This window comes from Ochotona princeps, chromosome 17 (genome assembly GCF_030435755.1).
Source record: "Ochotona princeps isolate mOchPri1 chromosome 17, mOchPri1.hap1, whole genome shotgun sequence".
Lineage (NCBI taxonomy): Eukaryota > Metazoa > Chordata > Mammalia > Lagomorpha > Ochotonidae > Ochotona > Ochotona princeps.
Window position 1 is genome coordinate 21,754,567 of NC_080848.1, and position 13,547 is coordinate 21,768,113.

Here is a 13,547-nt window from a genome sequence, read left to right on the forward strand (position 1 = left end):
GTGTCCCGCAGAGATCTGTTGAAAATGGTTTCTCACCCGCATCGTGGATTCTGGAATAGGCGACACATAGGACCCCATACGCCCATGAGCAGTGCAGTGATCAAGCCACAGAGAAATGTCCGCATGGGGAATGTTGCCTCTGTTAAGAACGGGGCAGACCCCGACTTCATGCCTCGAATAGAAAGGCGGTCACAGCTCGGCTCGCTGAGGGGCACTGCGGAAGCCCACATGCCTCTGGCCAGAGATTCGCTACACCCCTCGGAGGAGGAGGAAAAGAAGCAGCATAAAAAGAAACGGTTGGTTCAGAGTTCAAACTCTTGCTTTGTGGATGTAAGATCACCACAGCGTTCAGCCGTGCTTCTCTGTGTGGGCTGCTCCACTGTGCTGTGCCAGTCCACGGGAGGGAAGGCCCGGCTCCCAGGAGGCCGTTCCTTTAGAAAAAAGCAGCATTAGTGACCCATGCAAATCCCTGGATTTGTGTTTTCTCACGGAAAGCCTTATCCAAAGTTCAGATATTCTGGTGAATCTACTAAGACAATGGAATTTTGTTTGATTTTATAAGGTATACAAGTTATCCCCTATTTTGATGTCATTGTATCAATTAAAGTTTTGATTACGGGCCAAAAAAAGGTGGTTACATTTCTTCTTTCAAAGACGCAAATCACAGAAATATATAGAGCATGGTTGCATCTGTGTTTTTAAAACATTTTTAGTTATTTATTTATTTATTCGAAAGGTGGAGTTACAGAGAGTTTCCACCCACTGGTTCATTCTCCAAATGGCTGCAAAGACGAGGGCTGAGCCAGGCCAAAGCCAGGAGCCAGCTGCCTCCTCCGGGTCTACAATGTAGGTGCAGGAGCCCAAGGACTTGGACCATCCTTCACTACTCTCTTAGACCCTAAGCAGGAAGCTGGATCAGAAACAGAACATCTGGGACACAAACATGCAGCTGTATGAGATGCCAGCGCTGCAGGCAGTGGCTTTACTTGCTAAGCCACAACACCAGTCCCTCACTTGTGCTTCTTAAGATCCATAAACGTCGACAAGGTAGAGTCCTCCCTTGTTGGGGTGGGAACCAGAGTGGGATAAGGAAGTAGAGGGCAGGGGAGAGATTTTTTTTTTTTACTCTATATTCTATGTTATATGAATCATACTAAGGAACTGCATCTGTGTGTTGTGTCATTTTTAAATTTTATTTGTTTATGCAGCCTATGTGGAAAGCAGAGACACAGAGCTAGACAGAGACAGGGAGAGGGAGCTTCCCTTTTCCGAATGGCCGCTAATGGCCGGGGCTGGGCCAAGCTGTAGCCAAGAGCCAGGAGCTCCACCCAGGTCTCCTGTGGGGGTGGGAGGAGGCTAAGTCTTGGGGCTAAGTCACCTGCTGCCTCCCAAGGTATGCATTAGTGGGAAGGGGGGCAGGAAGGCACGTCAGTGTGGGACGTGGTGGGGCTCACACACTGCATCAAACTGTTTCATGCTGAAGGTTGACTTCTAACATTGTGATAGGAGGGGGAGCAGGGAGCTGCCTGAATGTGGTGGGACCTAGAGAGGATCCCATTCCCCGTGTCCCTGGCACGGGGCTGCTGGGTGTCTGACCACTGTTTTTCAGGCTTCTGCCAGTTAGGCCACTGTTGCGAATTCTGAAGCTTGAACGGTTCACTGCACGGTTCACTCAAATACCAAGGATCCCCTTATCCACATGGAAGGGCATCCTCTGGGGGTGCCCAGGCTGCCCACACCACTGACTGGGAGGCTCAGCAGGAGGTGCTGGGCATGTCTGGAGAAGTGTCCTCTGCCCTGCCTTCTCAGGGCAACAGGCAGAGCTCCCTGAAAACCTCCAATGAGGAGGGCAGGGTCTAACGTCCCTAAGCCACAGGGGTACCTCCTCCTGCATGCCACAGGTCCCCACCACCTGCACAGCCCCATCACCGGGGCCCTCTGCACATCCATGGGGTGGCCAGAGAAGCAGCAGGGAGGTGGTTGATCCCCTAAGGGGGACATGGCCTGCAGCCCAGGTTTGTCTGCCCCAGGCTCCTCCAAGGCTTACTGATGGTCCCAAGGCATGATCATCTCAAACCAAGGGTTCATGATCTAGCCATGCTGTGCTCAGCAATGCAGAGGGGTCAGCTCAGAAGCCTTTTGCTGGGCTGAGGAGCTGTGGCCCAGGGAACTAGGGAAGATGGCAGGCAGGCCCAGCCAAGGAAAGCTAAAACTGAGAGATGGGAGTAAGCATGAGGCGTGGGAAAAGGAGAGGTTCCCCTCACCTGGGAGAGATTAACAGAGCAAAACAAACCCTTGGAAAAGAAAGAAAGAAACAAACAAACCCTTGTCCTGCCAAGAGGCTATGGAAGGAGAGGGAGAGGCAGGGACAGCTCACGGCTGCTGGAGGAGGTGTGTGGGGCTGACACTCATCCTGGGCACACAGCTGAGGGTCCCTACACACTAGCATGGGTTCAAGCTCAGTGCACACGGGAGCACAAGGTGACAGGTGACAGCACACACCTCTCCTTCAGGGAGTGCCACACACAAGCAGCTCAGCATACTCGCCCCCACGCTACAAACACACTCACACACCCTGGTACACACCCACACAAGTCCATGATAGCTCAGAGCCAAGAAGGAAAGCACACAATACCCACCCCAGAACAGATGGAGGCACACGTGTGCACACGCATGCACACACACAACACGCCAACACACACCCAAGCCCTCGCCAGCACAGCTTTGTCCAGTCCCCGGACTGGCGGGGATGGGAACGGACTTGTATCTCATAGGAAGGGACTCCTCCTCCAGCAGCTGACAGAAGGCGCATGTCCTCCAGTTCTGGTCATTGTCGCCATTCACGTGTCTGGCAGAGTTGGGGGCAGCAGGGGGGGGCAGTGGGCTTAGTACTGTGGGCTTAGGAGGACGAGTGGCTGCGCACTGGAGCACATGGTCTCCATGACACAAGAAGGAGACCCTTTGTTCCCCATCCCCCACCCGGTGGGGATCTTGCCTCCATATTTTGCCACTCCCTAACCACCCCAGAGGCCTACCCAGGCTGCCCACTTCCCACTGAGAAGCTAGCTGGCATGGCAGATGCCCTAGCCCCTACTCAGGGGGCTGCACTGAGGGTTTCTCCCAGCCATCAGCCTGCAATCCGTCTCCCATCTCTGGAAGTCAGCGCTCGGGAGTGCATGGGGCCATGACCATGGGTTTTGGGGCTGAGCTGAGGTCGACTGTGAGAGGCTCCTCTGTGCCCCACTGGATCTGAGCTGCCTTGAGGTCTGGGCGTGCGGCCTGGCCCTCTGGCCGGTCGAGGACAAGCTGGTGGATTTCGAAAGCTGTTTAATCCCGGGTTCTGACGCACCCAGCTCACCGACAAGCAGGATCCAGTGCCCGCGGATCTGATGTCAGAGGGAGGGAGAGGCCTCAGCGGGGCCTGGCAGCGCCCCAGCTCTTCTGCCCCAGGGGCAGTGAGGCAGAGTCGGCAGAAAGAGGCACCCAAAGCCTTCGCTAGGTCTTCAGACATCAGCACCGTCTAGCCAATGACGTCTGACAGAGTAACAAGGAAAAATAATCAGGATCTATTAAGTGAAGGGAGCAGCTAACATGGTAATCTTCTGTTTAGTTTCAAATGATAATAAAGGTATCCAGGCATAGGGAAAAAAACTGGAAAAACTAATAGCGACTATCTTTAGCCATTTATCATTCAACAAATATTTATTAAGCAACGGCTGTTTGTCGACTGTTTTAGGCGCTGAGGCTAGCGCAGGGAAGAGAGACGCTTGTGGGGAGTTTATGTTCTGCAGAGCCAGATAGCAAAGTACGCAGTTTCAACACTTCGCATTTCAGAGGGTGACAAATGCAGCGGGGCGTGGGGAGGGGGGAGAAGGCGGGGAACTGGGTTGGGCGTTTTAACTTTGAATTGAGTTTTTGTAAAGAAAAGTTTAAATTTCTAATGAAACTAAGCAGAGAACAGAGAGAGCTCCTTCAACTCCCTCCCTCAGCACCTGGTTGCCCTGTTATCAAGAACTCACACTTAGCTTGGCAGGTGTGTTGTCGCAAAAGAAGCCAATGCAGATCCATTCTGATGAGCCACTGGGTAGTAAACTCGGATTTCCTTTGGCTTTTCCAGGATCCCATCCAGCACAGCCCGTGCTGGCCCCATGGGCTTGTCTAGCGAGGCTCTTCTTGGCTGTCAAGGCTTTCCAGACACTGCTTGTTAGGGATGACCTGGCAGCTGGCATGGGTGCTGGTTGGATGTGGGGTGGCATGCAGCCCCACTAGCTCCAGCCTTACGCTTTCCTCCTGATTAGCCTTAGAGACTCAAGATTGGCCTAGAGACTCACCACCAACGTCAAGTGTCACTCCATCACATCATCATGATGTCCGTGGATGCTGGTTCTGGTCACCTGCCCCTCTCTGTCACACCCCTGCCTCTGCCATCTCCACACGCTGCTCTGGAGTGGCAGTTAAGCCCGCCCCTACTCTTTCCCATTTCTTACGTATGCCATCGCTTACTTCTAATGGACTCACGGAGTGTTGCTTCACATTTGGCTATAGCCTGGCCCTCCTTCATCAGCTCTCCGCCATGGGAAGCATCCTGCGTCGGCGCCTGTGACATGCCACCATCAATCTGGTTCTTTTTTAAGCCTTTGCTTACTTTCTGGAACTACAGCCTGCTTCAGGCTCATTGTACATTTCCTGCCTCAGTCCCAGAATACGGGCCATTTCTCTGCAGCTTTTTATGGCGTACCATGAGCAACCAAGCTCTTGCTCCTCCTTGTCATCATTCTTGGTTACTAGGGTGCTGAACAAAAGAAAGGGATGGACCTGTTTAGAGAGACCAAAGGAGGGGAGGAGACTGCAGGCATGGGAAAGAGAAAACACACATGCAAAGGCTCCAAGGCACACATGTGTGTGATCCAGCGCCACGGAGGCCTCGAGGTGGGAGGCGACAGCATGAAGTCATTGGACCCTGGTGGAGAGGAGAGGGAGGGGCAGAAACAAGGAGGGGGAGATGAGAAGGGGCTTGGGAAACAAGGAGGAGGAGCAGGAAAGGGATCTGGAGATTTGCTGTGGTTCTCCCAGCCTGCGGGGCAGCACCCATGGGTGTCCTCTGTGCCACTGACCACTTCGGTCCAACCTCCACCCTGACACCCTGTGCCAGGAGTCAGACTACCTCTCACCAGACTGATGCCCCCCCCCAGAGCCAGACCACTCCTTTCTCTGATGCATCCTTCTTTAACTGCCACCTGCACCCTCCAATCCTGTCCCTTGCAGACTCTTCTAAAAGCAGCAGCAAAGAACTTGGGTGCACAGACCAGACCAGGCAATGCCTGCACACACTCGACTCCTAGGACGCATGGGCTCACCCCAGCCCGGGTCGCCTCAAGGCTTCCTGCCTGGGTCTGCCTTGGGGCCATGGTACTGATTCCCAAGTGCCCTACTCCCAGAAGCTTCCCCTGCCCACCCACTGCCTGGCTGTCTTTCTCTGACATTTTATCAGCCCTACAAAACCACATCCTCCAGCAACACCAGGCCTTGGTTATAGCCATCATTGTAACCCTGGTCTCACAGCAATGCCCGGATGGTGGGTGCTGAGCACATTCTACCTCCCCAGGTTCCCCCATAATGGGCTCACATCTAAACAGCTGATTTCCAAGAAGGTCTCAGACCCAAGCAGGACTTCTCTGTGCTGGAGGTGAGAATGAGATTCGCCAAAACCTCCGAGTCGAGGCACCTGCCCGCTCACTCCCTTCTCTACTCCACACCTTCCTTCTTGACCCAGAGCCAACTCTGCCTAGATCTTTCCAAAACCCCAGAGCCCTCTCCTGGGGCCCTGCCCTTTGTTCTCCGTGTTCCTGGGCTCAGAGGCTCCAAGGGTTTCAGCAGGAGCCATTTCCCTGGGGCCCCAGTGCAATCTTCAGGCTTGAACCCTTCAGTGGCCAGTGGCAAAAAGTCCAAAGTCCAGATGCAGCCACCTCTGGCCCAAGCATTTTCTCCTGCTGAGCGCTCTTGCCTGGTTCAGCCCCTAAGCACCTGGCCATGCCCTCACTGCACCTGTCTGCATCCCCAGGACAGCTGCCCCTGGCTCTAAAGCTCTCTTCTTGCTTGATGGGGGTAAGGAACTGTGTTGTTATCATTCACACTTCCCATTTTAAATCATGGGGGTACAGCCTGGCTGGCCACAGTCCCCAGCCACAAGCCCAGCCTGCTGGCCTCAGCTTTCAATGTTGACTGGGGCAGCCTCACTGGGAGAGGGGCCTGACAGATGTCACAGGGTTATTGGTGGGCTCTGTGGAAACCTTGGTGATGGTGCTGCTGACCTAGCCCCCACCCCTGACCCTGGGCAGGGTCTGACACACAAGAGACCCTTGGGAAATAAGTGTTAACTGGCTGAATGGTTCACTCTAGATAGTAACTGAAGGTGATTCTTCCTCATCTACATTTCTGTATTTTCCAGTTTTTAAAAATAGCATACACCTGTCATTTTTTGCATCAAAATAAAATTGAACTCAGACTATATTTTTCATGAAATTTTTGAAAATGCATGCACGGATTTCAAAATATTTTGGCACCCAAATCATCTTTCAATTTCATTTTCCAGGAGCTACTTTTTTTTAAGACTTATTTATTTGTATTGTAAAGTCAGATATACAGAGAGGAGGAAAGACAGAGAGGAAGATCTTCTGTCCACTGGTTCACTCCCTAAGTGGCTGCAATGGCCGGAACTCAGGCGATCTGAAGCCAAGAGCCAGGAGCTTCTTCCAGACCTCGCATGCATTTGTATAGTCCCAAGGCTTTGGGCTGTCCTACTGCTTTCCCAGGTCACAGGCAGGGAGCTGGAATGGAAATGAAACAGCTAGGGTACAAACCGGCACCCATATGGAATTCTAGCGCATGCAAGGTGAGGACTTCAGCCACTAGGCTACTGTGCCAGGGCCCCAGGAGCTATTCTTTTTAAAATGTGTATTTATTTTTATTGAAAAGGCAGATTAGATTCATAGAGAGAAGGGACAGAAAGATCTTCCATGCACTAATTTATTCCCCAAATGACTGCAACAGCTGGAGCTTAGTTGACCCGAAGTCAGGAGCCAGGGGCTTTTTTTCAGGTCTCCCATGTAGGTGCAGAGTCCCAAGGCTTTGGGCCATCCTATATTGCTTTCCCAGGCCACAAGCAGGGAGTTGGATGGGAAGTGGAGCAGCCAGGACATGAACTGATATCCAAATGGGATCCCGGCACTTGAAGGAGGAGGATTAGCCAATTGAGCCATTGTATCCTGGGTCCTCCAGGAGCTTTTTGAAGTACCCCTCATATCTCCCAAAGCAGATCCCCTCCAGTCCGTATCCTAGGCACACACCTGACAACAGTGCATCTCTGAGCTCACAGGACTCAGGCCCTAGATTGCTCATAGCAGCATGGTCGACCACAGCCAGGACCTGCAGCCTGCCCCAGTGCCTACCAAGAGTCAGATGGATGAAAAGGTGAGAGTATTATACAGTTAGCATCCAGTAATGAAGACAGCTGAACCTTGGCTGCCCGGGACAGTGCAGGCCAATACCACCGACACACCTGTGACAGAGCCGGCTTCAGAGGTTACCCTCAGCCGAGAAGCCAGCAGGGGTGTGTGTGACAGGAGTGGGGGCTGGCAGCCTATGGGGCAGGTCTCAGCAGAACGGTCACCCTGGCAGTCACCAGTCCTGAGGGGTTTGGGGGCTCTAAGGTGTGGCTCTGGCTTTGATCCTGGCACTAGCTGCACAGACACTCCCAGCCTATGCCAATTCACCCAGCTGTACTCCTTGGATGTAAGCAATGTTCCGTGTGTGCTTAACTCCAATAAAAAAAACGCTGGAGATAAAAGACCTTACAGAACAAGGTGAGGTCACTTGCATTTCTGTCCAAAGGGACTTGGTGAGGAGGCGCCCAATCAGGTGACTCCCTCAAGGCTGTCCCCAGTGCCCGTCTGCCCAGCCTGGAGCCACAAACTGTAAACCTTCAGGAACCCTGGGCTAAATTGCCCCCCCCCCCCCCCCCCCCGCCTCGGCTCAGGGCCGGGTGTGGCTGCAGGCTGTACCCCTGGCTCAGCCAAGGCCCTGTCCCTGGGTTCATGTCCTGGAACCTCCCTCCAGCTTCTGGGCTAGGGAAACGGGAGTTTTGGGGCACCCGGAGGGCTCGGTCTCCCCGCCCCAGCCCCTGCCCCAGCACTGGAGAGCCCAGGGGAACTGGCCTGACCTTGCGCACCAGCCCCCTAGGTCGCCACGCTCGGCTCGCTGTCCGGGTTCAGGTTCCCGCAGCCCGGCGGGAGGGGACGGTCATCCACCCGCGCGCAGCCGCGGCCCTGGGCCCCCGACCGAGGTTATTTATAAACGCGGGTCGCGTTACCTCCCGACCGTCAGTCGGGCCCGCGATCCGCGGCCGCTCGCCTCTCCTACCCGCCGCCCAGGGCGAACAAACAGCCCAGTGTGCGCCCTCCCCGGCGCTGCACCCGGGAGGGCCGAGCAGGAAGCAGGATGTTGACCCGGAGTCGCTCGCTCCCCGTGGCTCCCTCGGGTGGATCGGGCCACGTGGGAGCGTGGGGGGAGGCGAGTGTGATGGGGCGCCGCGCTACTGCGATCCTGTTCCCTGGCTTCCCAGGTTGCAAATGTTCTGGGCTATTCTGGGAGGCCGTTTTGATTTACAAGCCGGGCCTTCCCCTGGCGGCGCGAACCCGAAAGGGACGCTCTCTCCCAAGCCAGGGGCAAAGGAGCTTGAAGCTGCTGTCGCCGCAACCTCCGGGTGCGCTGAGGCCGTGGCTGGGGCGAATTCGCCCAGGCTATCCCCAGCTGCCAAGTGTGGTCCCTCCCGCTGGACTCCAGGAGGGCCTGGAGGAGCCCTGATAAGGTGACCCCCCTCCTTCGTTCATTCGTTCCTTCTAGCCAGTGTCAGTGGGTACCTCCCCGCTGCCAGGTGGAGCTGCTGACCTGCACTGCCCCTCCGCAGAGCCTGGGGCTCCCTCTATGGGACCCCATTGCAGGGAATCCCAGGGAGGAATGCCAGGCAGGGTGGCCCAATGGTGGGACAGCTCCACACCACCTTGCACTACAGGGTTGTCAGTGGAAATATCATCTTGGAAGTCCTGCTGGAAGAGGCGATGGGGCAGGACCAGCTGGAACTAGCTCTGCCTGGAACACGACTAAGAGGGAAGCACTGGGCCAGGGACAGGAAGGGGGTGCTCTCAGACACGTTGAAGGACCTGGAATTTTTTTTTTTTTTTTCTGTATGACTTCACCCTCTGGGCCTCAACGTCCACGAAGAAGCAAAGAACAGGTGGGCTGAAGCGGGCAGGTTCAGCTCTGGCTGCAGGTGGCTTTGCTGCAGAGACCAGAGACTTCCCCACCCCACCCATCCAGACCTTCTCAGATGAAGGCAGAGCTGCCAGGCCAGGGGCCAAGCAGCAGGTGGTGGCCATTGCATGGGGGGTGGGGACACCTAGGACCTCTGTCCCCTGGGTGTGTCCTGAATGCAAAATGGTCTGGGGGAGGGGGATGTGTACGGACAGATGACCTTTCTGGGGTTTAGGGGGTGTTGAAGGAGGGAGGAGGGTCTGATAGGGCCTCTTCCCCCTCCCCCCAGCCCACATCCCCGCCATGTCACAGGGTCAGCTAGTGGCTGCCAGGCCATGACCAGTCAATGAACCCAGGGTCTGGAAGAGTCAGCGGCTTTTCCAACCTTTTTGCCAAATGGGATGTCAGCGCGGGCGGCTGGGGTGGGGGTGGGGAGTGGAAGGTGGCAATGACTTCATGACAGCTGGTTGCTGAGGGCTGGGGCAGGGGCGGGAGGCACCCCTCTCTGGGGGTGTCCCGGAAGGATGGGCCGGGGAACTCCTTGAGACTGAGCACAGATACGTTCACAGCCACCCAGTTTATAGACAAGGAGACTGAGCCTTCTGAACTGGGACCGGGGGCAGTGTGTTTCCCACCTTGTCCCCCAGCACTGCAGTGGGGGCAGGGCAACCCTAAACACAGCTCCTCCGTCACACTACACACTGAATGGGCATCCCGAAGGCTGAGCGCCTTGCAGCCGCCCACGGGAAAGACTTTTTATTTTTTTTAAGATGTATTTATTATTATTATTATTGAAAAGGTAATCAAATTTATAGAGAGAAGGAGAGACAGAGAGAAAGATCTTTGGGCCCAATGTGATAGCCTAGCAGCTGAAGTCCTCGCCTTGAACCTGCCAGGATCCCATATGGTCGTAGGTTCTAATCCCGGCAGTCCTGCTTCCCATCCAACTCCCTGCTTGTAGCCTGGGAAAGCAGTCGAGGACAGCCCAAAGCCTTGGAACCCTGCACCCACGCAGCACCTGCCATTGTGGTCACTTGGGGAGGAAGATCTTCCTCTCTTTCTCTCCTTCTGCTCCTCTCTGTATATCTGACTTTGCAATAAAAGTAAATAAATCTTGAAAAAAAACACTTCAATCTGCTGATTCACTCCCCAAATGGCTGGACTGAACCAAATGACTGGAATGCCTGCAGCTGCCGATCCAAAGCCAGGAGCCTCTTCTGGTTCTCCCACACACGCACCGTATCCCAAGGCTTTGGGCCGTCCTCGCCTGCTTTCCCAGGCCACAAGCAGGGAGTTGGATGGCAAGTGGAGCAGCCAGGACACTAACTGATGCCCATATGGGATCCTGGCACTTGGGAGGTAAGGATTTAGCCATTGAGCCATCATGCCAGGCCCAGGGAAGCCTTTAAAAAATGTATTTATCTATTTATTTACTTATTTATTTATTTATTATAATTGAAAGAGTCTCACACACACACACACACACACACACACACACACACAGATCTTCCATTTGCTGGCTCACTCCTCAAATGGCTGCAGTAGCCAGAGCTGGACCAGACCAAAGCCAGGAGCCAGAAGCTTCTTCCGGGTGGCCAATGTGGGTGAAATAGCCTGAGCACTTGGACTACTTTCTGACACACATTAGCAGGATCAGAAGTAGAGCAACCAGGATTCAAACTAGTGCTCCTATAGGATGCTGGCGTCGTAGGTAGGCAACTTTATGTGCTACAACACATGTCTTCCCTGTTTTAAAAAAGATATATTTGAAAGGCAGAGTAGAGGGTGGAGGGGGCAGTGTGGAGGCAGCAATCTTCTGCCCACTGGTTCACTCTTTAAATGGCTCAAGACAGCCAGGGCTGGGCCAAATTGAAGCCAGCAGCCTGGAACTCCCTCGTGTCTTCCATGAGTGGCAGGGGCCCGTGCACTTGGGCCAGCATTTTCTATCCCCAGGTGCATTAGCATGGAGCAGAGTAGCCAGGACTCGAACCTGTGCTCATATGGGATGCCAGCGTTGCCAGTGGCGGGTTAACCTGCTATGCCACAGTGCCAGCCCAAGGGGGCAACTTCTTGAGGAGGACCTCCCACGTGTGCCTCTATGTTTTGGAGGTGGTAGGCATCAGCCACCGTGTGGTAGACAGAAGCGTCTGCCTTGCGTGGCAGGTCCCTGTGTCCCTGGCAGGTGAGCATCACACCCTGTGCCAGCCCTGGCTTTCGGTTTTGCTGGTATGGCTGCTTTGTGGGGCCCCGAGGGCCTCGGTCACAGGTGGGTGTGAGCTCTGCCTTTGTACCCAACAGCTGAGCTCAGCTCTGGGCCTGTTCTGCCTACAGTCATTTACTGCTTTCCCACCCTAATAACCATCACCACCGCTCCCTGGGCGGCGGAGTGCCAGGAGTGCTTCCCGAAACACACTTTGCTCTCATCCCCACCCGCGCCCTGTGATGAGGACATAATATACCCATTTTATGGGACAACACATGAAGCGTAAGGAGGGAGGTTCTGAGATTGGCCTCAGATCACACGGCTGAGAGGGAGCCGTTGTTCTGGCAATGCCGAGCCCCAGACCTGGCACCTTACCTGGCAACAGCCCCTTCGCAGAGAAGCTGCCTGCTGTGTGGCTTTGCCCAGGGTGGTGGTGGGCGGAGACCTGGGTCTGCTACACCCAGTCTGGGAGTCGCACGCACTGCACAGGACCCCCTGCTTCCTTCCTTGCTAATATTGCGGGGCAGGGAAAGAAGCAAGAATCAAAAGGTGAAAGCTGGTGCAGATGGTTGGAGGGAAAGCCCTGGGGCAGGGTCCCCCAGGCCAAGTCAGCCGTGCTTGGCTCGGGGATCAGGCTGAGGCATAGAAGGCACTGTTGGTTCCTGGAACGCTGAGTCCGTGCTGGGTGCCTGGAGTCAGCTGTGGCCGCGTTCTCTCCTCCTCCGCGGGGCAAAAATAATGCCAATGAGGGCAGCAGAGTGAGGTCGGCCCTCCCTGCTGGGGGCACTCAGTCCCCAAGCTGGATCCCTGAGTTTTGTGTTTTCCGCCTCTCCTTCAACATTTCCTTTTAATGCCCTTAACTCAGCAAAATAAAGCGGTGGCCATGTCTTTTGGGAAAGGTTAGTCATGGGAGAGAGCAGAAAGCCTGAGAGGCACGGAGCTGGGTGCCTCGCAGCAGCAGCAGTGGATGGCCCTGGCCCCCTGGTTGGCAGGGAGTAGTATGCTAATTGGGCATGACATCCAAACAGCTGGGCACTTCTCTTAGTGAGGGGGAGGGGAGAGTGGATGGCTTGGGGTTCCTACCGGGCTACAGCCCCAGTGACCCTGGACACCAGGCATCCCCAGAAACTGGAGCAAAAGGAACACTGGAGCAACTGTACTGGGAATTCTGAGAAGGCGTACCAGCTCGCATGCCCCGCACCCTCAGTTCCTCTCTGACCAGGAGCCAGGAGGAAATGTTCCCTCAAACCCCCAGCTTCCCCAAGGCTGAGTCCAAAATAGTCCAGGCCCTAGGAGAGGGAGACGTCATGCGCTTGCTGGCTGCCTGCCCCTCTGCCCAGCAGGGCAGGGTGGCAGTGCTGGGACCAGATAGGGAGGTTTACCAGATGCCAGCAGGGGCTCCAGGGGCCTGCAGTGGGGGCAGGGGAGCCCCACAGGATGTTGGTACTGACCCTACCTCCACCCCTCAGAGCCCTGTAGCGAGGAGCCCAGCACCCCTGGCCTGGCTGGGCACACTTGGGGACATGTCCCAACAAGCCCAAGCAGAGCGGGCAGCTGGCTTGGGAGGGCACAGGGCTCGGGCTGGGCGTGAGCTGGGGACACCTCTGTCTGCGGAGCTCCAAGGCCTCATCTAAGTGCAGCTTCCCGCAGGGCACGCCTGCTGAGTTCCTTCCAGCCGCCATGACCATAAAGCCAGCGTTAGGGGAGGCAGAGCAGAGGGCAGGAAGCCAGGCCAGACCCCAATCCACTGCCCGTCTGATCGAATCACAAATAATTAGTCCTGATGGCAAAGGGCTGCCTCCGCCCTCCTCTCTTGGGAATAAAAAGTCAAAGGGCAGAGCTGCTGACGCAAATGTCAGGGGAGCTGCGCAGGGTGGAACAGCTGGGAGCCTGCGCCCAGGCTGCACCACCCAGAGGCCCCAGCGCCTGAATTTGGTGTCCCCCAGGTCAGCCCCCAAGGGTTCTCACATCAACAGATCACAATCCCAGGGTTGTGGAGGCCTGTGAGAAGCCAGGCACCTGGGAGACGGGAGAC

At 55.4% G+C, this 13,547-nt stretch overlaps 1 protein-coding gene across 1 annotated transcript; it reads left to right on the plus strand.

Moving 5' to 3' along the window:
* Positions 1–228: 228 nt before the first annotated feature.
* LOC101520032 (small ribosomal subunit protein eS27-like) lies at positions 229–599 on the plus strand. The gene has a single exon (XM_012928691.2). The coding sequence runs from the start codon at positions 229–231 to the stop codon at positions 451–453; it is 225 nt and encodes a 74-aa protein (XP_012784145.2). The 3' UTR covers positions 454–599.
* The last annotated feature ends 12,948 nt before the right edge of the window (positions 600–13,547 follow it).

Excerpts from the sequence above, each read along its gene's own strand:
- LOC101520032 (XM_012928691.2), top strand. The coding sequence starts at position 229 with ATGCCTCTGGCCAGAGATTCGCTACACCCCTCGGAGGAGGAGGAAAAG.